Raw genomic sequence first — 26,519 nt, 5'->3', positions numbered from 1 at the left:
AAATTACTGGCCTTGCTCAGCGTACCTCAATCCCATCTCTCTCCCATTAAAGAAGAAATTCTACCTCCTTCTTCAGGATCTTTCTTATCAGATAGATGTAAGATTCTAATCCGGCTTCCTCATTAAGGCAGAAATTTCCAGGCTACTTGTCAGCTCATGTCTGCAGCTTGGAAGGAGCTACCTGGGTGTAGCTTCTCTCACGGAAGCAACTAACTGGAGGATCCAGTGATGTGTTGGGACCTACCAGGACACAGGCACAATATTCACAGTCTTTTCACATCTCAGAGCACATATGATATCAAAAAGGGATCTGTTCCCTATTGTATGCAAACCTGGTATTATGGCAAAAGGTGGCCCATCTCTGCTAGCCTTCTTTATCATGTCCACAGACTGTAGAAGTAATGCATCTCCTCCAAGGACTTCTGCATGTCTTATGTGCCTAACAGAAAACACTGGATTCTCATTTCTTCTGCAGTCTGTTGTTCTTCACAGTCACTGACATCTCTTCATAAAGGAAAAGGCTATTGAGATGGAATCATTTCTTGGGGGGTTTCAAATATTTTGACATCTCTCACAGCAAGTGAAGGAACAGCTCATCTTGTTAAATAGCTGACAAGAACCTCTGCCCTAAAACAACAGTCAGTTCTGGCTAAGGAGCACGTGCACTTGCTAAGGAATCTGTTATACTGCAGTGTGTGACACCTTCACTTGTCTCAAGAGTTATTGCTCTCCTCTGCATGAAAACAATGCACAACAATCTGATTCTAGAAGCAAACTATTACCAAGTAGGAACCTCTCACAACCACAGTTACAAGGCCATGCCCCTTTCCCCTCCAAGATGTAAACATCTCTCAACCCACTTGCTTTTACCTTGTGCTGTACACTGACACACATTCACATCAATCTACACCCTTCCTACAGTTCCTCCACTGCCTTCAGATGGGCTTGGGAGCACCTGAAGCATGACATAAATGTGTGGAAAGGAGAAATTGATAATAAAAAATATTTTCCATGGGATTTTCAGGTTTTGCCCATAATCCACATCAAGGTGGCCAAGCAGGAAGGACAGCCCTGGAAGAGCTGGTGAACGTGGCTGACTAGAAATGCTATTTGAGTAGATGTCATCAAAAGGCTCGAGATTACCTAAGGAAGTTGAAAATAGCTGCCCTGCCAGCCAGGGAATTGGGGTACATGAGAGAGAGGAGCAGAAGGACTTGGGGAGCTCTGGGCCACACTGTGCTGGGGCTCACATTGGGAAGTTGGCCTAATTAGGGAACAGAAGTTCAGCTGCATTTTTGAGATTCCTCCTGGAGAATCTGGCCAACTTCCAGCCGAGCGGTCCCCGGGAATGGGCTGGGAGTCCTGCAGCTCTACAAGTAACCAGAAGGCCACTGGAGAAAAAGACGCAATCCTTGGGAAAAGGAAGCAGGTAAAAAACATCAGTGCTGCTTTCGGAGGGTGGTGGAGTGTGTTTACAAGCATAACGCAAAGAATTCAAACAGATGACAGATTAGGACACACAGGGATGTACTCAGCCCAGTCCAGAACTAACACAGATATAGGAGGGTATCAAAAATGTGAACCAGCTAAAGGAAATTCTGCCTCTGAGAACCCTCTCAGGGTCTCAGAAATGCCAGTCACTTCAAGAGCTACCTACTGCCAGTTCATCCCACTCCCAGCCAAACACCTAAGAAGGCAAAACCCTGGTAACAAACAATACTCAAAAAGTAGTTTTCCTGTGGTGAGAGTTCTTGTACAAGCTGAAGGTCACAGGGAAAAGCAGGATGCTGGAGAGAAAAACAACACAGTAAGACTGCGGGGGTCTTTGGAATGTGAACTTTTTGTTCCAGTCATTCACCACGGTTCTCTAGATCTTACTGTCACGCAAGTAATCGATCCAAAAAGGGTTTTAAGAGGCTGCACTAGAACTATACACGTCTTCTTAAGTCATGAACTCTCTGGACTAGAGTGGCTGGACAGTGCCTGAAACAGGGTCATTGTTTTTGCATAAAGGCCCCCAGTAAGCAAGGGATGACAGCAACCAGCGTTTGGATCCTCAGTTCCACATGTCTAAGTAATGGGCAAGAAATGTGGGGAAGACCACTATAGGAGTGCCTGCAAGGCAGACTGAGGCCAGATCAGACAACGGAATGAGTTTGGAGCTCGATGCCAACCACTGTGCTTGGGTAAGAACTGGGTTAGGAAAATACCGCTCTGATTAAAGGCCCTGATCACATAAAGCCCAAGGCCATGTCTACACCACAGGTGCAGACACACCTGCAAGTAGGATTCATGTGAGTCAGCTCCACTCTGTAAACAGTCTAGCTTTACTTACTTCTGGTAACCAGGCTGTGCCACAGCTCAGCGCTGCACAGCTGGTGCAGGCTGCTTCTCATCGGGGGGGGGGGTCCCTGCATCATCTGACCTGTATTTTAGGTTGCAATGATATAACCTCACCAAACTGGGTCACTCAGCAACACAGGTCTGCAATTGGCTTCATATTTCAGCCACTTAAAACTTCAATAGCTGTTCCTCCAACAAACATTTACTGGAAACTTTTGTTCTTGACATGTCTTCTTAATCTAAAAGGCAACAGCCCATTTTTTTCCCCCATTCAAACCATTTTAAAAGCACTGGGATCTAGAACTACAGAAGGACTTGGCTGCTCCTCTGGAGAGATCAGATCCTCATTTCTTCTTTGCAGTTGTTGCCTTAAAGCATGTCATCAAATTTTGAGTGACTAGGAGGCACAGATGTCACCAATCACCTCATTAGGGGTCCAAAATCAGGTGTTCTCCCCCAGTACAGGACTTCAAGACTACCTATGGCAGGTCTACCAAAACAGAGCTATAAGACAAGGTCCCAGGTGGATTCATTAGCCCTAGAACAGATGTCTCTCTGCTCAAATGTTACTGCCTTCAGTTACAAAGTCCTTTCCTGCAGCCCAAGATTGTTTCCAGTTCCCTTCTGCAAAACAGAGACACTTCAAGAGAAGGGACTGAGAGCCTTCTCATACCCAGAACAGCTCGCAGCAAGAAACGGGACTTGATGATATTTCAGGAGGAAGAGGGCAATAAAATCAATATCTTCCAGCTTAGAAAGATTATGGCAGGTTTGAACTCTGAATTTGTGTGTAAAACATGTGGCTTCTACATCAAAACTAGCACATCCATCCCTGGCAAAGCACCAGGATGGTGGAAGAACCTGCTCTCCCATGGCTCTGAGAGGTGCCAGAACTCCACAGGACAGCAGGGTTCCAGACACATTACAGTTCCCAGCCACTTTCTATCAGCTTAACAAATTCCCAGCCCTACCTCACATCACCTGCACGCTACACATGGCAGGGGCCTACAATGGGCTAAAATACTGATTTTGCTGTAAGGGCAAGGTGTCTCTCTATGGATTTGTGTTTTGGGAATCCCCACAATTTTCCTATGTGAATTTCTATCCCTCCTTTAAACGGGGGCTAAAGCAAATTCAAGAAGGGACATCTCCAAGACCCTAAAGCAAATCAGTGGCAAAACCAGGAAGAGAACCCAGCAAAAAATCTTGGCTCTCAGCCACTTTCGTACTCCTCCTGCTTATTCTGCCTCCGCAAATTAACTAAGATATGAGGATACACCCTTTTCTTATACCATTGATCAGCCTTGCGGCCTTTGGCTTAATGTCCCAGGCAGCTTTGGAAGGCACAGACAAATGAGTGACTCAACTGGCAAAAATTCAGATGTGAGATGAGTGGTTTGCCAGGGGATGCAAAACAAGTCTCTGAACAGGAGGCCGGACAGAGAGCAGGACTTCAGCAGGTACGATCACATCAATGACACCAATTGGGAGTTTGCTGATATTCTGGCAGGCGCAGACTTCAGAGCAGCAAGAGGAAAGGGACTGAATCCAGGAAGAGCTCAGATTGTAACACTCAGCACAGCCCAAAGGGAGTTCAGAAAAGGGTTACGTGAGCCATCAGAAGGACAAAGGGGCCAACTTCGGACATGATTCAAGGAGCCAAGTATTTCAGCTTGGCCAGGCAATGACTAAGGGAGGAATATACTGCAACTAAACAGTTTTGGATCACACAACATAAAGTTCTGCTAGTAATTGGTTTGGAAGGGGGGCTATGATAAAATTAATAGAAGTAGGCATTTTAAACATATAAGTATTAAAAGCTACACGCAGGCTACTGATCAGTCAGATTTCTGAATGCTCAGTTAACCATTTTGTTACCCTTCACAGGCACTTACAAATGGAAAAACACTTTCAAGCACGACTGTGCTGCTTAGGAGCATAAGCTTGAATAAAGTATACAGGAGCTATCCAGATAGGAGTGGTTTCAGAGAAGGGATCACTACATACTAAGGAAAATCTCCTTGCCAAGCACCACTGCACACCACCCCTGAAGCAATAACAATTGTTCATGTGGAAGTCAAATCAGTTTAGTTGTTTTAATGAAGTTGTGCAGCCAGGAGCAAAAAGGTGCCTGCAGCATGAGACCAGCCACCACTCAGTACAGCAGCTCCTCAGAAGCTAGGAATTAGGGCATTGTATGGAAGGAAGAATTAGTTCCAGTTAAACAACTGTAAGAACTGGGTTCACTGAGGTAATACATAAATAAATAAGAAAGTTTAAACCAATTACTATGAAAAAATGCTATTGGGTAAGTAGTTCCCCAAATAATACCCATTTGCAGGAAGTCTCTGCCTGATTTTTAGAAGTGCTCTGGGTATAGTCCTGAGGCATCTGTCAATGACTAATAGAATCACAGAATGGTTGGGTTGGAAGGGACCTCAAGGACTATCAAGCTCCAACCCCCTTCCCACCACATTCAGGGCCACCAACCTTCATATCTAATACTAGAGCAAGCTGCCCAGGGCTCCATCCAACCTGGCTTTGAACTACTACACTACTACAGAGTTGGTGCTTCAGCAGAAACAATGAGAACATGGGAAAGGATGCTTTAAATATCTAACATATACAAAGAGCTACTCAAGCCAGGAAAGACTTACAGGAAATATACAAGCACATAAACCTGTTACTACTGGCTGGCTTTCTCTGGGGCACCAGTGAGACTTCATAATCTCTTAAAACAAGTTTTCATGTTGTGGGAGTAAGCTAAGCACAGTGGACAGCACATGTAGGCTCAGTCAGGTTCTGTGATCCATCAGCTACTCTCTGTCTTGATTTTTAAAAGAAAACAGAATGCCTCTTCAGTGGCCACACACAGGTCCGTGATCTGAGTATATGAAGCAGCAGCTGACAAGAGTAGCCGCCAGATAATAAGACAAAAAATTGTCAGCAACAGGAACAGAAGATGCAGGAGAGGTACTACATCTCAGGCATGATTTAGTTTTACTCTCTAGCAGTAGAGTCCTGCCCACCATGGGCCCAAGCCAATCAATCGGTTAGCCTTACTAGTCCCTTTCAGAGAAGCCAGCGTCTACCTAGAAAGCTTCTAGTCTTACATGGTCAACCATTTCCTCAGGGTCTTCATCCTGGGAGAATAAGGAGGGAAAAGGAGAGAAAGAAGTTAAAAGGAAAAGCTATGTCACTCTGAACAAAACAGCTTGAAGATTGATATGAACTGTCCTGCAGCATATGCTGTGCAACCTTTCACTTGAGCAAAGTGCAAAGTTAGATCTGACTACTGTAAGGTGTCATATCCACAGTCATTTATGCATATGCAAACTGTGATACCACAGAGCATACCTGTTTAACTGCAAAGCTATTTACCATAGCTGGCTGTACCCCTTTTCTGGGAGATGCTGAGCAAAGTTAGATTCTCCACTGGTAGTGGTAGCTGTAGAAGTCAGCTTGAGATAGCCCTTGCTGACAATAGCATTGCATAAGTATATGAACTTTAGTTAACCCTACTGCAGAAGGGAACAGCTTAGTTATGAGGCAGATGAATAACTACATAAAGCAGCCTGCTAATCACTTGTGAAACTTGTGAACTGGCTGAGAATCTTTCTGACAAACACTGCCAGAAAAAAAAGCACAGTAACAACCAGTTGTTGGGCATCAAATGCAAGGAGAAGGCAATTTAAGAACCCAGTAATCTCTATGCAATCCAAGAAACAACAGGATAATTCAGGGAGAAACTATAGGTATCCCAAGAGAAAACTGACTGTGCAAGCAGAAGAACACAAAAATATTTTTGCATACTGATTTCTTACAGAACAACAAATAGCCCACCCCTGCTGAGACACAGAAAAGGGGAAAAAAAAAATGCTGAGATATTCATACAGAAGGCTTTTCCACTCAGCTTTCCAAATCAATCTCCTTAAGAGCTCTAAACCTGGCTGAATAGTTTATTTTGGCGAATATCACCATGCCAGCATTCAGACAGCTGGACACAGCAATGGCAGATCCAGGAAAAAGAGCTGACTTTTACTTTAGACCAGCATCCAGAAGACCTGGTAGAACGCGAGAACAAAGATCTTCAACAGATCTCATTATATCATCTGCTCCTCCCTTTGCACAAATAACACAACCAGCTCGAGTCTGTCCCGTTTTGGCAGAAACCCGACAGCATCAAGATGAGTAAAAAGTGACACAGAAAGCCAGGGGATGGGAAAGGTCTCCCAGTGGAAAATGGATATATATTACCCTTCTGAAAATGAATGTTTGAAATGCAGAGTTCTGGCATGCAGCAAGCAGATTTATCTCTAGGAATTCCCATTTACAGCATATTCCCCTGGGTGCTCAAGAAGTGCCTGCTAATTTGCCAAGGAGCTCTAAAGGCCAGGAACACGCACAACCATCGTTGCAGGAAGATGCTGACTGCACCAATTACAGCAAATAATCATGTTCATTCTTGCCTCTTGAAATAGGATACAGCTGCACTGTTGTTTGTTGGTACTTGTACTTCTGAAAAGGCAGGAATGCTCTGCATGTTAGATGGCAGACTGTCAGCTTTATGACCCTTACTGAGCTCTTCAGGTTTCTGAAGTTGAAGGTAATGCAGATAATTTCACAGAGGCACAGGAGCTATCAAACACAGATTTGGCCAGAGGAATCAGAGAGACTACTACAGTTCAGGAATTTATTGTTGAAAAGCAAACAACACACACACACACAACAGGCATACAAAAAATACTAAGACATCATGCTGCTTTATAGAGCTTGTGGGCACAAGATGCACAGTGGGCTACAAGAGACTGCAGTTATGTCCTAGGGAACAGGTTTCCAAGACACATTTGTGAAAGGAGAGAGTTGATGAGATGTACCAGAGTCTGAAGTTTCTTTTTGAAGACAGAGTCCAGGTCAACAAGAGACCAGTTGCAACCTGATAAGATCTACACTCCGAGTCAGAAGATTTGTCTGTTGGCTTCAAAATGAAGACCATCTTAATTATGCTAAATGAGTTGTTCACTCCACAAAGTGATTTCCTTGTAATAAGTCCAAAAGCTGAAACATGGGACAGACAAGTACTTTCTGCTTTCCTTCAAGCAAGCTGTTCTGACTCTAAAACACATCCAGGGTGGTTATCAGCATCAAGAAAGGACCAGAACGTGAGGATAAGTGAGGTGTTCACATCACAGGTTTGAGCTGAGTGGAGGCTGGGTAGGCTGACACAAACATTAAAATAAACTAACGAAAATCAAGATGACTCTTAAAACAGTCCTAAAACCCTGAGGTACTACCAAGGACTTCAAGGAGTCACTATCCCTAATGGAAAACTTCCCACAAAAGTGTCAGTACAGCAAAGGTTTGGGACAAACCTCTGTCTTCAAAATCACTAACAGGAATAAAATCTGCTGGGCTGAAATTAATTACAAGGGAACTCCTCCACCACAGTCATATATATACACAGTGGGTCATTTTTTGTTGTTGTTTTTGTTTTGTAGTTTCTTTTAGTAATGCTCCTTGAAGAGATTTCAAGATGACCAGTGTGCTGAATGAGACACCCACTGTAACAGCTGACCCCACACTTCTGAGACAAGCCAAGCTTCCAGAAAAGTAGAATGTGGTTGCCAGCCCAGGGTAAAGGAAAACACAAGATTAGTTCTATTAGATGCTCTTTTTCTTATCAACCATGGCCACGTATGAAAGGCTTCCAATTCCAGAACAAAGGAAAAGGCTGATGTTACAGTGTATTTTGTCTCTTCTCCAGTAGCTCCAATGTTTTCAGTTAACAGCAAAGAAAGAACTGTCCAAAGGGAGACTAATGACACAGTTTTCTTCCTGGTTCTTAAGATCCAGTAATAACATATTTGAACTGCTTAAGGTGTGGAAGGCCTCACCCTTCTGCTGCTGAAAAGCTCACTGCCTTCAGTTAGAAGATTCCATTTCTTATTCTTCTCCACAGATGGCCAAGGATTGGAACCTTTATGATCTCTACACAGCTGTTATAATGGCTGTGACCTAAGTAATACTGAGCACAACCACAGCAAGTTACAATCTGTCAGCTGTAGCCCTATCAGCTCTCCATCCTTTTCCAAGCAGGAAATCAGTCCATAACGAAGGACAGCTAATTGTGGTGTGAGAACAATTAGAGTGAGCCACCCTCATCTGCAAGCAAACCGATGTTAACACCCACTTGCCCCTTCAGCTGGCTTCTAAGACTTCCTTTACCTATGGGTCCCATTGTTACTTTGGTTTTTTAAATTACCAAAATAAATGCATAAAAAGCTCCATTTGCTTTACAAAGACCTACCATCTTCTGTCAGGCCTTTCTAGTGCTGCTAGTCATGTGAGACAGACACAGATGGGTGCCCAACCTCAACTGGATGAGAGAGATCTTGGCAAGTATCAATTATTCCCCTTACTGTAAATGTTCTTCTTCATTCTCCAGTATACACAGCAGTGCCAAAAAAGAGTTGGTTTGATTTGCCAGTAGAAAGTGATTTAACTCCAGAAACCAGAGCACTCATTTTCTTCCTAGGGTGGCAGAGAAGCAGTGGTACAAAGAGAATGAACCCTATGGAGTTTAGGTCTGTTCTTAGTATGGGCCTTTCCTTCCACAAATGCCCTCCCGGAATCCCTCTTGACCTCCCAGCATACCCATGGGGAGAACATGTAAGTTGGGAGAGCCAATTCTCTGTCATGCTGATCAAGGTAAAAAAAAAAGGAGCACACTTCCTCCAGAGTGGGGGGAAAGGAAAACAAAGATATTAGGTGTAATTGTAAGAGAACCTGTAACAGTGTGCTTTCAAAAACACAGCAGGGACTCAAAGGAAACAAATCCCCCAATACTTAGGGACAGATGAGTGGGACAAAGTAACTCAATGCAATGTGAGAGTTCCCTCACAACACAGAGCAGCTGCTCCTAACACAGAAGGCCCAGGCCCATCTGCTTACCTGTATCCTGCCTTGTTAACACGGGTGGCGACACACTGGTAACACAACAATAACCCTGCATGTATGTATGGTAAGATATGCATGGACAGGAGGAAGAGGTCCCAGTCTGCTTGTTACTACTCCACACCTCACCGTGAGGAACCAGAGCCCCATTTCACAGCTGTGTGAGGCCTACACGTGGTGCCAAAGGCAGCACCGGGGAAGGGGCAGGGAGGCCTCGTGGGCCCAGCTCTAAGGGTGAACTTCGAAGGGTAACGAGGGAACGAATCTCGGGACACACCAACAAGCTTCAGAGCGGGACACAGCCGGGATCTCCGGAGGGGACACCCACCTCTCCCGCGGACGCAGAGGAGTCCTTCCCGCTGAGACTCTCACGAGAGAAGAGGTCCTGGCGAGCCCGCCGGCCCATCCTGGGCACCTGTGGCACAGGGAGAAACGCAAAGGAGCCAAGGGCGCGCGGTTACCGACATGAACAGCTTCAGGCAGACCCGCAGAACGGCGGCCACAGCCGCGGGAGAGACGGAGGGGAACGCGAGCACCGCCCGCCCAGCACGCTGTGAGCAGCACCCCGGGCCCGCTCACCCCAACACGGCGGGGAACCTCCGCCAGCTCCTCAGCCTCCATCCGCCTCCATCCGCCGCCGCTTCCGGCACACGGCCCGCCCCGCGTCCCTAGCAACCGGCACCGGGACCCGCCCCGCAGCGGCCCGGCCCTGCCGGTAGCGCGGCTGCGGCTGGGCTCCGTGCGAGCTCCGCGAGTTAAACAAGGTCTCGGCCGCCGGTGCTCTGCCTATTTGCCGCATTGTTCCGCTTTCTCTGGCAGCCCCCAGCCATCCTCGTTAGCTTGAGCAGCCATCACCCCTCATTCTGCTGCTCCCCGCTTCGCTGGGAACCCACAGTCACTCAGTGGGAGATTACAACGGCTGCCTTAGTTGGGGTGCTGCAGGGCAGCTAGCTGGGCTCCTGGCCTCACATGGGACTGCAGGCGTTGTACTGCCGCAGGGAAGCACAGCATATAGCTGCCACAGCAAGGGACAGCTGCCATGCCCCTGCGACAGGACACAGCTCCCAGCTTTGGGGAAGCAGCCAATATCATTCACACATCCATTGCAGTGTGCCAAAATCCGTACTGACACCTGCACCCTGGCCCAGCCCATGGGGAGCCGCCCTCATCAGCTCTCAGTTCCCATCGCTATCTCTGCACTGGCCAATAACTCACCGCGTGGCACTGCAGCAAGTGGGCTGCAGCAGCACAGAGCCATCAGCACTGCTGGTCAGCGTGGCCTCCAATATGATGTGACCCCTGGAATGCAATGCTCCCAGCCACCCTATGGACCCCACAGAGCCTCTTCCACACCTGGCAGCCGCAGCTTGAGCAGGGAGCCCAGCAGCAGCGGATCCCCCCAGACACACTCCCAACCAGGGCCTGTGTTTCTGGATACGTATCTCCCCAGGCACCCACACTGTCCACAAGGACGTCGGGCCGCCCTTCAGCATCCCTGGGGCAACCCGAGCTCTCGGAGGGCCGGGCAGCACCGGCTGCGGAAGGAGGGCAGCGGAGACAAAGCCCGCAGCCTGCGGCGGCGGCTGCCCCGACCCCTGTGCGAGCCGCCAGCGCGGGGCCCCGAGGCACCCGGGAGCGCCCACCACCGCCTCCAGGGCCGCCCGCCCCGCCGGCCCCCGGCCCCTCCCTCGGAAAGAAACCGCATCGGGAAACTATTCGGGGTATTTTTGCCGCTTTTAACGCGATCTCGCCGCTGGAAAGGGGCGGAGCGGCGGACCACCGCGAAGGGCCCGCTCCCGCGTCCGCCCGCCGCCAGAGGGGGGCGCCCGTGCGCCGCCGCCGCGGAGGCCTCGGAGGCCACGTCGGAGGGGCCCAGGCCGGGGAGCGGGGCACGGCGCTGCCGTCCGTGCGGGGCAAGGCGGAGGAGGAGGAGGCGGAGGGCGGCGATCGGCGCGCGCCTGCTGAAGCGATCAGCTCGGCGCCGCGGGCGAAGGCCGGGCTTGGAGCTCCCTCCCCCTGCAGCCCCGTCCCGGGCACGTCATGGGAGGGAGGTATAAAATTTCAGCGGCTCGCAGTGCGGCGGGGCAGTGTGCAGCCGGGGCCGGGGCGCGGCGCTGCGCTCGGCCGGCGGAGCCCGCGGGCGGCGCGGCGATGTAGGGCGGCGGGGCGCGGCGGGGGCATGAATGGTGCAGCGACACGGGCGGGCGCCGCGCTCCCCTCGCGGCGGCGGAGCGGCCCGGCCCGCTGCTGCTGCTGCTGCTGCTGCTGCTGCTGAGGAGCGCGTTGGCTCGGCGCGGCGGGGCGCTCCCGGCTCCGCGGGGCGCGGGGCGGCGCATGGGGCAGGAGCGCGGCGCGGCGAGGCACGGCGCCGGCCGCTTCCCCCGGCGGAGCGCTGCCAGCTCTTCCTGGAAGTCGTGAGTCGCGCTCGGCGCGGTGAGTTCATGCGCCTCCGCGCCAAGCCCCAGCCCGCGGGATCTGGGGAGGCCGCCGCCGCCGAAGCGCCGCCCGGGGCCCCGCGCCCGCCGCTCGCCGCCGCCCGGGGGGCTCTCCCCGGGGGCTCCGCCGCCGCCCCCTCGCACATGAAGATGTGCGCGCAAAGGGCTCTGGTGCTGCTCTCGCTGCTGAGCTTCGCCACCGTGAGCCTCGCGCTGTCCTCCTGCACCACCTTGGACCTCGAGCACATCAAGAAGAAGCGGGTGGAGGCCATCCGGGGGCAGATCCTGAGCAAACTGCGGCTCACCAGCCCCCCGGAGAGCGTGGGGCCGGCACACGTGCCCTACCAGATCCTCGCGCTCTACAACAGCACCCGCGAGCTGCTGGAGGAGATGGAGGAGGAGAAGGAGGAGAGCTGCTCTCAGGAGAACACCGAGTCCGAGTACTATGCCAAAGAGATCCATAAATTTGACATGATCCAGGGCCTCCCCGAGCACAGTAAGCGCCCGGCGCGCCGCACCCGGAGGGGAGGCCGGGGGAAGCGGGGAGCTGCGGGGAGCGTCCGGAGCGCCGGCGTCGCGCTGCGGGAAGGGGGGGGGGGCGGCTGCGGGGCTGAGCGCGGCGTGCGGGGCTCGCAGGGAGCGGGGCTCCGCCGGGTGAGAAGCGGGCGGCCCGAGCCCGCACCTCTCGGAGCCCGGCGTGCCCCGCTCCGGGAAGGCGGAGGCGCCGGGTGAGCGGCGCCCGCGTGGAGCGCGTCGCTCCGGTAGCGGTGGGGGATCATGGGCGGCGGGGGCACCGAGCAGGTGCAGAGCTGGGATGAGCTGGGACGCCCCGAGGAGCGCGGGCGCTGAGGAGGCGGACAGATGTGGAGCAGGTGCAGGACACATGAGCGGGGCCAGATGCGGGCGCTAAGCGGATTCAGGTGCGGGAGCTGAGCGGATGCAGATGGGAAGTCAGAGGGCGAGCAGACGCGAACCCCAAGTAGATCGCAGATGCGGAGCAGATGTAGGCACTAGCAATCCCTTCCGTCCGCGCTCAGGATCTCTTCGGATGGGAAGGTGTTGGAGGGCGTGCAGTCACACCACCCTCCGGGCTGTCCCCTTGTGATGGTGTGCCGTGCCGGGGACGCGATTTCGGCGCCGGCAGCCCCGGGGTGGAGCCGGGACTTGGTGCAGGCAGCCCCAGAATGCGGCTCCTCTGCCAGGTTTATGTTAATCTTGACATATGATGAGCTGGAATCAGAGCTGCGATGTGGTAATGCAACAAATTTCCCTTAATCTCTAGCAGACTGCTCTCCATATGGTTATACGATTAGCTCGCAGTTCAGGAGGCACCCAGACTCGAGGAACAGAAAATGCATGGAGTGTTCACGGCTTTCCCGTATTTCAACATTTTTGAGCCACCAAAGTGTTGTGAAATTCTATAAATACACATCTGTGCAAAATAACACTGATGCGGTGTGAGCTGGTGGGCTTTGAAGGAGGAAACTGGAAGGCACAGTGGTGGGTTGTGAACACAGAGGAATGGGTTTGGGTGAAGGAGAGTGAAGAAAAGATGTGTGTGAGGAGTTGTGAGGTGAAACGGGGTCTGAGAAGAGCTTGAGGCAGGAGAGGGTGCAGTGGGTGACATGGCTGTGAGTAAACCGGTGCGGGCTCAGCCACCACATGCAGGGTAAGCTCGCTGTGCCTATGGAAATGAATGAGTGCTGTGGTGCCACAGCAAGGTGCTGAGCAGTGAGCCTGTGTCGTGCTGAGACCGCACTCTAGGCAGCCCCTCTGCCCAGAGAAGTGGGGAGTGTGGGTTACAGAGGCCAGCCCCAGGCAGGCCGTGGTGTTGCGAGGCACTCTCCTTCAGACCTGGGGAGTTTCATCGCATACACCATGGCTGCGTTTGGCCCCGTGTCTTCAGAAGTGGCTGATGTTCAACTTTCCCATGGCTCTGTCACTGTGCCAGGTGGTGATCTCAGAGCAGCTGGAGCCAAAGCCAGGCTCCTCTGAGGGGGAAGGGGAGGACGGCTCCATTGAGGGAACTGAGGATGATACAGATGAGTTCGAAATGTGCACGCGTGCACGAACTGTTCTAGCTCCAGAGTATTAGTCAAGCAGTTTGTTGGCTCAGAGAACTTAGATTTCTCCAAAACTTAAGGCCTAACAGTGAGGAAAGCTGAGGAGCAAAAATAGCAGCAGGGAGAGCCCAGTCCTTCGAGGAAGGAAGGACTTCCAGGAGCCGGTCTCTGTCCCCAGTCTGGGCTGCCGGGTGATTCAGGGAATCCTCTTCCTGCCGTGCCTCTGGGACACGCTGATTTACAAGGAATGTTTTCTCAGAGTAGCTCTCGCTCACTTCAGGGAGCTCCTAAAACTCATGGTGGTTAGATTCAAGTACGGGAAGCTCCTGCAGCGATCCTGCAAGTGGCTTTGCCTTCCAGAAGAAAACTTTGCCATCTCCCAAGCCAGCGTAAGAGAGGAGACCATTAAAGCAGTGGGTCTTTGGGCCAAGAGTGCTTTCCCTACAAACCTGCTGTCTGCAAGGTTCCAGAAGGATCTGTTTTTCCTCCTGAGTTACACAGCTTTGACATTAAGCACCTTTCGGTAGCAGTGGTGTAGCACGGAGTGAGGTGATACTGGCCTGCAGCCCTTCCCTGACATCAAACTCCAAGCAGGCAGCAGGCAGCTGTTTCGAGGCCTGCCAGGATCAGCGGCCATGTGGGATTGGTGGCACGTGGAGAACCTGCATCTCCCTGAGAGCAGTGATAGGAAGAGGGGAGTCCCCAGAGAACATGCTCCTCATGTCCCATCCTCCACTCCAAGGCAGTGCTGGTCCCATTATCTGTTCCGTCAGCAGCTCAGTGGCTGGCTGGGCTCCACAGTCATAGCAGGGTCTGATGATGAAGATACAGCCTGTCATGTCAGGCAGACTGCTGTAGGTACACGGGTGGCACAGATTTCCTTCTCTTGGCTTCATTACAGACACTGGGTGTTGTGTATTGGAGGAGCTTGCAGGAATATTGCTTCTGGGCTTTGTTCTTTGCTGGTATCTGGGCAATTCCAGATCCTGGTGTGATTAAAGTGCCCTGAGCTGGGACTAGACCGAGTCCCCTGAAAACATCACTTAGCTGTGCACACCTCTGACCTCTTAAGAATTTTGCTCAAAAAGCAGAAATCTTTTGGGACTTAGGTCTGTATTCTGGTCGTCTGGCTGTGAGAGGCAGGCTCCAACATTGTAATGGTCAGAACGAAACAGCAGCTCCATCTCCTCCATCACAGGGAGCTTGTTCCCTTGTTGACTTAACTAGGAAGGTCCCCAGAACACCATCAGAAGTAGGTAGGAGGCATTGCAGAGATAGCAAGAGAATACAGAAGACGGTCATCCATCTCTTATTAGCATTATTAGCTGCCTCACTGAGCCAAAACATTTAAGAAGCTGACAAACCGTAAATGATTCTCTCTCATCTACACTGTGCTGTAGGACCAGGTTTGGACCAGGTTTACAGTCTCTAAATAGATTATCAGATAAAGTACCAATGTTGTAAATGGACTGTGGATAGGCTGGCCACTGGTCTGATCTGGAGGCGCTTGTGATGATTGGTGGGACATCCCCTCACGGACAAGCAGTTGGCTCAGAAATGGAAGGGCAGGCTGTTAACAGCCCTATTAATAGGGCAAGCATTACAAAACTGCTTAAGGGGATATTAAAATACAGGATCCACCTAGGTCTAACAGAACCTTTGCAGCATTGGACTTCATCTAGAAAGATGCCCTCGGGTACATAATGAGATCAGAGCTTGCTGGTCTGTGCTTATCTGTGGCACAAAACCCGTCACAGTGGTGGAGTCCCCATGGTGGGTGTCCTCTCACAGCTCAGTGCTCTCTGTGCTGTAGGGCTGCTGGGCTGAATATGCCAGCTGGTGGCTGCGCTGGGTCTGGTCTCCTGGGGCTGCAAAAATCCCCATCTTAACAGCAGGCAGAGATGTTCACAGGTGGAAAAGCTGTTCCATTCAATAGTAGGTATGGCAAAAAGCCTCAAAACAAGTTTCAAAGTGAGCACCTGGTCATTAGCTGATTTGAGTAAAACTTTCTGTCCATAAGAACACACATTTGTAAACTGGCAGGCTCCTGCTTGCTAAGGCTGAGTGTAGCACAGGAGGAAGACCTTGAGCTTCATCAAGATGACTCCAGAAGTGAATCACTGTTGCTCAAAGAAGAATTTGGCATGGGAAATGAGCCTGTGTTCTTAGACACTGTTCCACCACCAGCCCATCTACAGAACTCATTTCTGTGGGACACCGGTGTTTTGAAGACAGGGGCCAGCTCCAAGAACACAATTTCAAGGTTGCCAGGTCTTCCAGCCTATTTATCACAGGCTGGAACTGTGGCTTAGGAAAAAAAAACAAGTGATTTTTGTGTGTGTGGTTTTATTATTTAATTAAAAACACAACAACAACAAAACCCCACAGATCTCAGCTGACACGAGAGCCTCGTGTTACCTTGGAGAACAGCCAGAGGTCATATGAGAGGCTCTGCAGGACTGCAAACAGATCTGCACGTGGGTGTAGAGCAGGAGTTGCTGTGCCTTGCCTGCAGGAAGCCTTTAAGCCTTAATGATGCTACAGCCTTGAAGGCCAAGGGAGGTCAACAGGAGAGGAGCAGCAGGGATCACTGCTTTTTCCATGGGACCAAAATGGTCCCAATGAAGAGATGCTCATTTTCTCTTGGGGAAACATTGTGATTTTTACTCGCACTCTTGTTGGGCACTTGTGAAGTGGATTTTTCTGCTAAGCAGGCACGCATCCAGGCAGAGCCTTGCTGTGCTATTTCCTGCTCATGTGTCTGATCTCTGTAGGCTGCACAGCAGCCTCTGTCCCCAAAGAACTCTGTATCAAGTACTAACCATGAATTCCTCCTCCAAGTCATGAATGAGAACTGACCTTAGAACTCAGTTCCTTTAGTATGCCCTGGAGAGTCACTGCTCCTGAGATGTCTTCTGCACCTCATACCTATCATAGAGTCATTGGATGTGGAAGGGGCCCTTAGAGGCCATCTAGTCCAATAAGCAGGGACACCTGCAGCTCAATCATGTTGCTCAGAGGCCAATCCAGCCTGTTCTTGACTGTCTCTAGGGATGGGACATCCACCACATCTCTGGGCAACCTGTTTTAGTGCCTTACCAAACTCTGTGGACAATTCTCTGGCTTTCATTACAGACCTTGACATCGTCTCCTGTAATAAGATCACTTTCTGTGTGGCTTCACATCTCCAGAATGAGCACAGAGTTACACCATCACAGTTATTGGGAATGGGCCCCACAAGGAACAAAGGAGGTTGTCCCTTGTGTTGGTTGGGGTTGCTTTGACAAATGCAGGAAACTTACAAGCATTATCAACATTTGATGAGTTGGAAGAGACAGAATTAAGAATACTGTGATTGATCTCCACCGATTCTCTGGCTTGTAGCATTGAAATAATGGTGTCAGTAGTGAGAAGATTTTCAAAACATTCCAATGTAGAGCAAATTAGAGTTAATTTCTCCTGCCATCTCTTTAGCCAGACAACCAAACGCAAAGGTGGTGACATGTTTAGCTGGAAGCTGTTTCTCAGTCACTTCTGGCATGAAATCCTTAGCCTTTCCCTCTTTTTTTCTCCTAGATGAGTTGGGCATTTGCCCAAAAGGTGTCACCTCCAATGTGTTCCGCTTTAACGTGTCCTCAGCAGAGAAGAACAGCACCAACCTGTTTCGAGCAGAGTTCCGGGTGCTGCGTGTGCCCAACCCGAGCTCCAAGCGCAGTGAGCAGCGCATTGAGCTCTTCCAGGTGAGTATTCTTCTCGCCTTCCTCACTGCCTCAGCCAGAACAGCTTGGCTCCCTAGTGACTGCCCCAGCTTGTGGGTGCAAGGCCACAGGTGAGAGGAAAAAGAGATTCCATACTTCGCTCCATGCTTCTTTCAGCATGTAAGCAGTGATACAGACATATTTTTCTCCTGTTTCAGTGTGGTGCTGTCCTTTTCCCCACTCACACTGCCCAGCTGTTGTGAGTACAATGAATTATGCAGCTCTTTCCTATACTCAAAGGGGTTGGAAGAGGATCCTCTCACCAGCAGAGAAGCCCTGACCCTTCTGCCTAAGTCCCTTGGCAGAGCTGTTCCTCTGACTGTCACAGTACAGTGCAGTTGGTGCTAATCCAATGGGTGGAGCTCTCTGACTTTCAGACTTACTGGAAAAGAAATGCTTGCTTTCAGTGTTCCTTTCATCAGTTCTGCAGGGACAGTTTCTGGCACCTTTAGCGCAGGTGCTCATCTGGAGTTTGGTTTGAACTCTTGGTGTCCGCTGGCAAGATAAGGTCTGGTTCAGATTTGGAAGCGGTCTCTGGCCGTGCTGGATCACACAGTTAATGGTGCATCCTGGCACTGTATTCCCACAGGCTGCTGCTGTCTCTCTGCTATGCAGTAACAATGCAGCTAAAATTGCCCTTTAGCTGTTAGCTCTTAAGGTCTGCTTGGAATTCATCTTTCAAAGGCAGAGCAGTTCTCCAGCTAACAGACGATAACAATTGCTAACAGACAATCCCAAAGCTTCTCCACAGGCTCAGTGCAGTGTGGGATGAACCAGGGGTCCTGCAGCAAGGGGCACTTTGTACAGGCTGTTGGTGTCTGTCTGCAAATGGGATGTCAGAGCAGGGGGTGAGTTCTCCAAACTTGATCCACCCCGGTGTGCTTTGATTGATGTTGAAGTGTGGAGGACACATGAAAATAGCACTTTGTAGGACTGGAGAGACTTGTTGGACAAGGGACCCATGGCTATATGATGCTCATTTACCTACTGCTGTTTCACTCTGAAATTCAGGCCCACATTGCACACGTGAATACAGAAATAAAACCACCCATTAGGTCTACCACCATATATATGATGGTATATTCAGAATGTGAATATGCACCCCGAAACAAGGATGAATTGGGAGAGGTGAGCTGCTCAGGACCCAGACATAGGCTGGATAAATAGGTTGGTTGTGAAGCACATCCCACTAATGTGCCAGGGTATTCCCGGTGTCACACGTGCTGGGACTCACCTTTCAAATTCGTGTGTAGCGGGCTGTGTAAGGAGGAAGACACAGAGCTGTTCCTTCCTAGCTCACAGCACTGGCTCACTCTCTACCGCTCCTTCTATCGCAGATCCTGCGGCCGGATGAGCACATAGCAAAGCAGCGCTACCTCAGTGGCAGGAATGTGCAGACGAGGGGCTCCGCTGAGTGGCTGTCCTTTGATGTCACCGAGACCGTGCGTGAGTGGCTTCTGCACAGAGGTATGGGTCACAGTGGGACTGGGTGTGACAGCATCCATGGAAACGTGGATGGGTGTTCTCAGGAGTATCTTCTCAGGAGCTCCTCTTAAAGAGGGGGAGGCTTCGTTTAGGTTGAGAACAAACCTTCCCCCAGAGAGCTGCCTCAGTGTGTAACGTTTGCTCCCTTCCTAGCTCTGTCCTGAATTACCCACTGTGTAACGCTGAGGGCTGACTCAGAATAAGATCTCATTCTGTGGAGGAGGGAATTGTTTGCAGGGAGAGGCGCTGGAACTTCTTTTGGTTCTTTGATTCTGAGCCCAGGGGAATCTGTCTGATGGTCTGATCTGTCACTTGTAATACACAGAAAATGAGGATTGCTCTGGTTTAATTTTCTTACGGGACAGAGAAAATCTATTAGGAAAAAAACAGCAAGGATCTTGATTTCTTTAGCTGTTTACAGCTTGGCAGGTATAAAGGTGAGGAAATACCAGAGGCCGACACACCTAGACAGAACATACCTCTGCCACCACTGGGCAGCCCAACAGATAGTTAGGGGCAGCTCCCTGCAAGAACACTGACCCCATTCACAGCTGGAGCATAGGCACTGTGACTCACCGCTGCGTTGGCCTCAGATAGAAGTTAGGTGCCACTGAAAACTGGAATGCAGGCACTGGCAAGCAGCCGCTCCCTGGAGGGGTAAGCTGTGAGCCCGTAGGCTCCTCCTTTTTGAAGCAATCCCGGTTGTGTCCTTATGGCTGGGGTTCAGTGCTGGAACTGCGGTGAGCTCTGGGCAGGCACACGCTAGTTGACAGACATCAGATATGGTGCTTAGGAAAAAAGGTGCTAGGCACCTTGTCAGTGCCCCAGGGAGCCAGATGTTTTAATTCATGACACCACATAGAAAAGGAGCTTTCACAAGAGCTGTATGTTCCGTGGGTCTGGCCCACACAGCGTGATGGGTCCAGGAAGTTATTATGAAAATAGACTTGCCTCTGGAAAGTCTGCGAGTGAGTCCACTAGCAGTTAACAAAACAGGAGGCTGCAGCTGCTGAGAAAAATGCTTCCAGTGAAATTACTTGTCCGTATCCAATTCACTCACTTTCAGATCTCTCCTCCAGACACTAACCAGAAGCCAGATAGTAGACAGGTACTGAGGGTGGCAGATTTGATTCAGTACAGATACGCACCACAGACCAACCTGGCAAAATAGTTACTTTCTAGTGGAACTCCTCAAGGTTCACAAGTGCTTTTGGATGCCAAATAGCCAAAAAATGTAATCAGAAGCACCTTTCTCACCTGCCCAGGAAGGTCCCTTTAGCAAGAGCATGCCTGGTTTTTGGCACAAGTGAAGCCACAAGATTCTGCTTCCCATTCTCCTTTCTAAGTCAGCTCCTGTTTCCCAAAGTGAGCATCCTTCACTGTGAGACTGGTCCCTAGTTTGGGGGTCGCAGCACAGCACGTGCCCCCTGTGGAGATTTGCTGTAGCGGGAGCTGTTCCAGCTGAGGAAGACTGTTTCTCAGAGTCCTGTCCTTTTTTGCAGAGTCCAACCTTGGCCTGGAAATCAGCATACACTGCCCTTGCCATACTTTTCAGCCCAATGGGGACATCTTGGAGAATTTACATGAGGTCTTGGAGATCAAATTCAAAGGTGATGAAGAGCTGGGCTTGGGGAAGCTACTGGAAGGAAAGCCAGGAGTGTGTGAAAAAACAAATAGATCTTCCCTTGCTTATTTGAGGATTTTGCCCCTCATAACATTTGTCTTAAAGCACACACAGTGCTGGGCTTGCATGTTGATCTTACAAGTACACCCACTTCGTACCTAGGTTGGAAGTGAGAGAGAAGTGCAGTCTGGATGGGGTTTGCGTGCATTTCTGCAAAAGGAATAGCTTTGTATTTCAGAGTCTCTCCGGGAAGCTCAGCTTGATGGATTCTCAGCTCTGCTTTCCAGTTAGGGTGACTGAAACACGGGGAAGTCAGGCATCCTGCATGAGGTGGCCTAGAGAGTCAGTGGCTTGGCTGGCCTAAAATGTAGGAACCTCCTGGCTTGCAGCCCTGGGCTGCAGCCACTGGCCCCCACAGGCTCAATTTCTGAGGCTGTTTTGCAGAGTGCCAATGATCTGACATCTTCTTTAGACCATTCATCTTCTTGCTTGTCCTGGGACTGAAGCCAACAGCAAGTGGGATGGATTAATGGCCCCACCAGCAGTTTGCAAATGGTAAAACAGGTGGCCCACAGGCCTCTATTTCAGGCCTGCAGCAGTCAGATGCACCAGGAGTAAAGAGTTCCCTAGGAGGGAAGAAGTCCCAGAGCGAGTACATGAGGTGCCTGAGTCTCTTTTGCCCTGGTTCAGGGCAGGCAGAGAGTGTTAAGTGTACTGAAAAGTCTTGTTGCATCCTTCACTTCCATATTGATGTCCTCTTCATGGATCCTGTTTCTGTCTGAAGGCATTGACAGTGAGGATGACTATGGCCGTGGGGACTTGGGGCGCCTGAAGAAGCAGAAAGACTTGCATAATCCCCACCTCATCTTGATGATGTTACCCCCACATCGCCTGGAGAGCCCAACACTGGGAGGCCAGAGAAAGAAGCGGGCCCTGGATACCAACTACTGCTTCCGGTAAGTGAGAATCCTGCCAGTGGCCGGGTCCCATGCCTGAGGTGGGAAAGTGGTGAGACTTCACATCACTGGGCAAGGCAGTGCCCACCGAGGGGGCTGCAATTCACTGTGGTTCTGCAGGGGCCACGTGAGCAGTGTAGCTCAGCTGGTGCTCCTTGCAGCCTTCAAGAAGGGGATGCTGCCTGGCCCAGCAATCACTTCTGGCCAAGTTTCTGGCTAGCGGGAGGCTTGTGATCAGCCTCGTGCAGTACAGCCTGGGCAGGGACCAGGCCCGTGGCAGAACAGCCTGGCAGCATGTGCATGCAGTGCCAGGCTGCTGGCCTGCCAGCTTCTGCCAGGTTCTGCCATTCCTGTGCACCCAGTGCAGGTGAATACCACATCCCACCGGGCAATACTGGTCCTGGTTCTTCTGCTCTGGAAGCTGCTTTATGCAAGCACATAAAAGATCCCTCTTTAGATTCACTTCATGTCCATTCTGTGTTTCAGGAACCTGGAGGAGAACTGCTGTGTGCGTCCTCTTTACATCGACTTCCGACAGGACCTGGGCTGGAAATGGGTCCATGAGCCTAAAGGCTACTTTGCCAACTTCTGTTCGGGTCCATGTCCGTACCTCCGCAGTGCAGACACCACTCACAGCACGGTACATCCAGCATATTATCCTTGTGGCCCTGTCAGCACCTCCCTCAGTCTGATGGCATTTGGGCTCTTCAAAGTAGCAGGAGCAGTTTAGATCAATACCTGCAAAAAACTACAAGGAAAGTGCAGCAAAGAGTCTAAGTAGTTTAGCAGGGAGAAACGGTCTTCCTATGGAGTCAGTACTGAGTCCATGCTTCCAGGCAAATGTTGAGGAAGAGGATGCTGTCTCTTGTATGAGATGGGGAAACATCAGGACTTAGGGTACCACTGAAGAGCAGCCAGCTCTGGGAAGACACATGTCAGCTCTTTCATGGTGGTTACATGGCTGGAGTGTACAGTTGTCTGTGGGTTGGGGCCAGCTGGGAGAATGAAGCCAACAGGGTCCCACAGGACACTGTCCCGGCTCCTGCATTACAGTGTAATGATGTGGGGGATGGAGTGGAGAAAGAAAGCATTGGACAGTTCAAAGCTGGGAGGGAACTGTGGCTACTCGAAAGGACAGGCATCCATCCAGCACTATCTAGAGATGTTGGTTGAAATAAGCAGCATTGATTTTCTTTGTTCTGGTTTCTGTAATGGAACCAAAGACAACGCAGCCCCAGGCTGGTTACACCCTGCCTTCTTACAAGCAGAAGTGGCACAATCCGCTGTACCAAATTAGAGATTAAGGGAGTGAACTACTTGTACTTCTTCCACCCTTAGGCATCAGCCAGTCTACATTGCTACGATTAAAAAGCAAAAGGCTCTGGATCAGGCCTGGGCAGGAGCAGGCCATGATAAGAATATTAGTCACATCAGGGAAATGCCCCCGATGAGCGCAGTCCACATACCTGGAGACATGTTTGCTTGCAGTACCTTCCTGTTCTCGACCAACTTAAATGGATTCCTGACTTTGTCACCACATTTACATTTGTTTCCACAGGTGCTGGGCTTGTACAACACCCTGAACCCTGAGGCATCTGCTTCACCCTGCTGCGTCCCACAGGACCTGGAGCCACTGACCATCTTGTACTATGTTGGGAGGACACCCAAAGTGGAGCAGCTCTCCAATATGGTGGTGAAATCCTGCAAGTGCAGCTGAAAGGCACCCTGGGCTGCCCAAAGCCTAGAGAGAAACTGTCAGCACCCATTCTGCTCCAAGGCTAGCACAAAAGGAACTGGGGGTCAGAGACTATGCATGCACAGGGCCGAGTGCTAAACCCTGTGGCTTTGGGTCTGGCAGCCCTTGGGAATCTCTTCTGGAACATTTCTCGGTCTTGTTGCTGGTGTTGCGTTCCCTCTGGGAGCTGCTCTGGCAACATAAAGGCCACACTCCAAAATGACTGGACAGTTGATGCAGAAGAGAAGGACAGTGAAGGAACTGCTGTGTATTTGAATTTTGGGGTAGTCGAACTGGGAAGGCAAAGGATTAGAAAGAGCAGTTAAAAGGAGGGATTGGAAATGGGGCAGTGTTCCCCTTCTTGCTGTAGCTCCCTTGGGACCTCTGCCCTCCCCACTGGCCTGAAGAACTATGAAGGCTTTCCCTCCTGCAGGAGAAAATCCTAGAAGTTTCTTTAGAGAAAGAAAATGCACCAAGAAGAGAAGCTGCTCAGAGAAGAGATGCTCAGAGAGACACACAGACTTACGTTCCTCAGAACTGTGATCCAGGAGGCCTGTATCTATAGTTGTGTTTCTGACAGACCTGAAACTTCAGTTGGCAGATCCTGGCTATTGGTTTCCAAATGCAAACTGCAGGGCTCCCATTCAGCCTGCTGAGGGTGGGCAAAGGCAAGCAAAGAGGGTGCTGAGTCCTTTTTTAGGAGGACTGATGTTTCTATTCAGCTCTTTTCCCTTTCTGGAGTTGCTGAAAGATGGTTTGTGGGTCAGGGCAGGAGCGCTATCTGGGGGTACCTGGATTTTGGAGCCATTCACTCATGAATTGATAACACCCTGAGGACCTTTGTCTGTTGTGGTTTGTGATCTCAATGTGGCCCCAGCCTCACCTGCCAAGACTTTAAAAAAAATAATATTAATCTCAAAAACATTGTAAAAAAATAAATATTTTGGGGGGAAGATGGTCTTTTTTTTTTCTCCTCTCCCCACAATGACGCTGTTGAAGGGTTGGATGGTTTTTTGTTTGTAAACTGCTTCTACTGTGGCAATACTTGGTTACTTTAGAATCTTTTCCTGAGTATCTCTTCAAGGAAACGGGCAGAATTTAGGTCAGCCAGAGAGCTCAGAATGGAAATTCCTTTGTACCTTCAAACAGCGTCTGCTGTGGGTGTGCCCTTCTCACGTCCCTCCGACAGACGCGTCACCTCTGGCGTCTGATTTTGATAGGTTTATATAAAGCTCCCCTCAATCACAACGTATTTCCAAGAGTGCTGTTGAAATAATCAGGGCGCTGCAGTTGTCACAGCTGACAAAAATCATACATTCACTGGAATATCTAAGTTCTGCCAGTACAGACTCGTACACAAAGGCCAGCCCCCTCACATTTACCATGAACGCTTCATACACATAAAATGCTCACAGATGTGGCCCTGGCAAGTAACCAACACACTGTTTTGTAAAGTGTGCTTTTTTCGGCCGCAGATACTCTGAAAATTACAAACTTTGAGTACTTGCTTGCATGTCAGATGAGACCCAGAGGCTGCCTCTCCTGCAACCACAACTACTTAATGTTCTAAAGACCACAAAGAAATTTGTCTCTGTCCCTTCCCACTTCCTGGTCCCCAGCAGCTGAATGTCACGACATGGAACAACTTAATTGCTTGTGGCCAGGGCTCTGCGTGGTCAGCTTGGAATGCAGCTCCTGCTCCTGCACTTCAGTAGCTGCTTCCACACACCTTGCTGCAATGCTGCCGTAACATGTAATCACAAGCTGCACACCCATAAACTACTCTGCTCCATCAGCAGCTGGCAGGATCAGCAAGGGTGGGTCGGCAGAGGGAGCCTGCCAGGCTGCATGACATTTTGGCTGGGGCACACGTGCTCTGAGAGGCACTCCCTGATGCTCAGCTTTATCCCTTTCATCTCCCCAGGGCTCCTTGACCTGTCTTCTTGGTGTAGGGATGAAAAGCAGCGCTCTGATCAGCCCCGCAGCACTAATTTATTGCTGTGCGGCTATCCACGCACACACCTGCCGAGGGAGGGAGCAGGTAAATGCATTGCAACTTCACTGCTATGCTGATAGACAGTCCAGGAATTTAGTGGCTGCCCTGGAGAGGGGGAAAGAGAGGGAAATCCAGATGCCAGTTGGCACAGGAATTCTCTCTTAATCTCCTTTTAGCAGCAGCAGCCCCTGGGGAGGTTTTGGTTTAAAAGCTACAGTCTGTTCTTTGGTCACTGTTCCTCGTGAGCCCTGTGCTGGCTCTGCTGCCTTTCCAGCTGAAGAGCTTTCTTGCTACTAAGGGGAAAAAAAGCACAAGGAGGGGGAGCTGCAAAGAGCTGAGCAAGAACACGAGCTTCGCAGTCATACGTGGCACTTGGAGCGTGCCAGAACCACCCACAGATTAACCCTGGCAGGCCCCTTGAGGTGAGCCTGCTTTGCTAGGCCTTGCTGCTGCTGCTCAGTGGCAGGGAGGGGCGGCAGAGGGAGCAGGCCACGTTGAACTGCTTGGAAGGAAGACAAAATGGAAGGGAAGGCAGGGGGGAGGATTCCCGGGGTGTTCTACGGGTTAGGATACAGGTAACCTCATGGGTACAGGAGTCAAACACTGCCTTCAGTTACTCCTCTCTCCAGCCTTCAGTTTCCTATCTGCCTTTGAGAATTAGGCTTGTAAGACAGGCTCTAAATTCATTTTCTTACAGTTAAAATAGCTTCCTTAGGGTTGCTTGAGCTATAGTTTAGCAACAGTCTATACTACCTACACGGGGTTAATAAGAGATTGAATCCACTCTTGGGCCCAGGCTTCCATCTGCTCTGTTACTAGGTGGCAAATTGACAAAGACAATGGGAATGAAAAAGTGAGCTCTTCACTGCCAACAATGAATACAGCTCCCAACAGTTCCCTTTTGTCATTCCCAGGAACAAACAGAAGCTGATGAAAACAATCCCACCACACTTTCCCTCTCGTTAACAAAAATCAATGGTTTGAAAGAATGAAAAAACACTATTCTGCACTGCCACCGGGAAGATCCTGCCCAGACAATCCAGTCACCACCTGTGGACTCCCATTTCTCTGTGGCATACTCTGTCACAGCGTGCAAGAGGTCCAGACCTGAACTTGAACACTTTGTTTTTCAGGCTATTGTGCAACGTAGAGCTCTGCAAGGGACACTGC

At 50.4% G+C, this 26,519-nt stretch overlaps 2 protein-coding genes across 3 annotated transcripts in view; one reads left to right on the top strand and one right to left on the bottom strand.

Moving 5' to 3' along the window:
- IFT43 (intraflagellar transport 43) overlaps window positions 1-9,988 on the bottom strand; it is a 39,392-nt gene extending 29,404 nt beyond the window's left edge. Inside the window, exons 1-3 of one of the 2 annotated variants that reach the window (XM_015865156.2) lie at window positions 9,877-9,988; window positions 9,626-9,712; window positions 5,457-5,486 (exon numbers count right to left, since the gene is read on the bottom strand). In XM_015865156.2, the coding sequence (XP_015720642.1) occupies window positions 5,457-5,486; window positions 9,626-9,712; window positions 9,877-9,918 (159 nt within the window). In that variant the 5' untranslated portion in view covers window positions 9,919-9,988. The remainder of the gene's footprint in view (window positions 1-5,456; window positions 5,487-9,625; window positions 9,713-9,876) is intronic. The other variant, XM_015865157.2, reaches the window with a different exon arrangement.
- Window positions 9,989-11,785: 1,797 nt separating this feature from the next.
- Window positions 11,786-24,341, top strand: TGFB3 (transforming growth factor beta 3). The gene is made up of 7 exons (XM_015865149.2): window positions 11,786-12,228; window positions 17,372-17,535; window positions 18,891-19,020; window positions 20,541-20,648; window positions 21,447-21,618; window positions 22,105-22,258; window positions 23,177-24,341. Exons 1-7 carry the CDS (start codon window positions 11,877-11,879, stop codon window positions 23,333-23,335), a joined length of 1,239 nt encoding a protein of 412 aa, XP_015720635.1. The 5' UTR covers window positions 11,786-11,876; the 3' UTR covers window positions 23,336-24,341.
- The last annotated feature ends 2,178 nt before the right edge of the window (window positions 24,342-26,519 follow it).

The sequence above is a fragment of the Coturnix japonica genome, chromosome 5, assembly GCF_001577835.2.
Source record: "Coturnix japonica isolate 7356 chromosome 5, Coturnix japonica 2.1, whole genome shotgun sequence".
Taxonomy (NCBI): Eukaryota; Metazoa; Chordata; class Aves; order Galliformes; family Phasianidae; genus Coturnix; species Coturnix japonica.
Note: the sequence above shows the minus strand (reverse complement) of the source record. Positions and strands in the feature narration are given on the sequence as shown.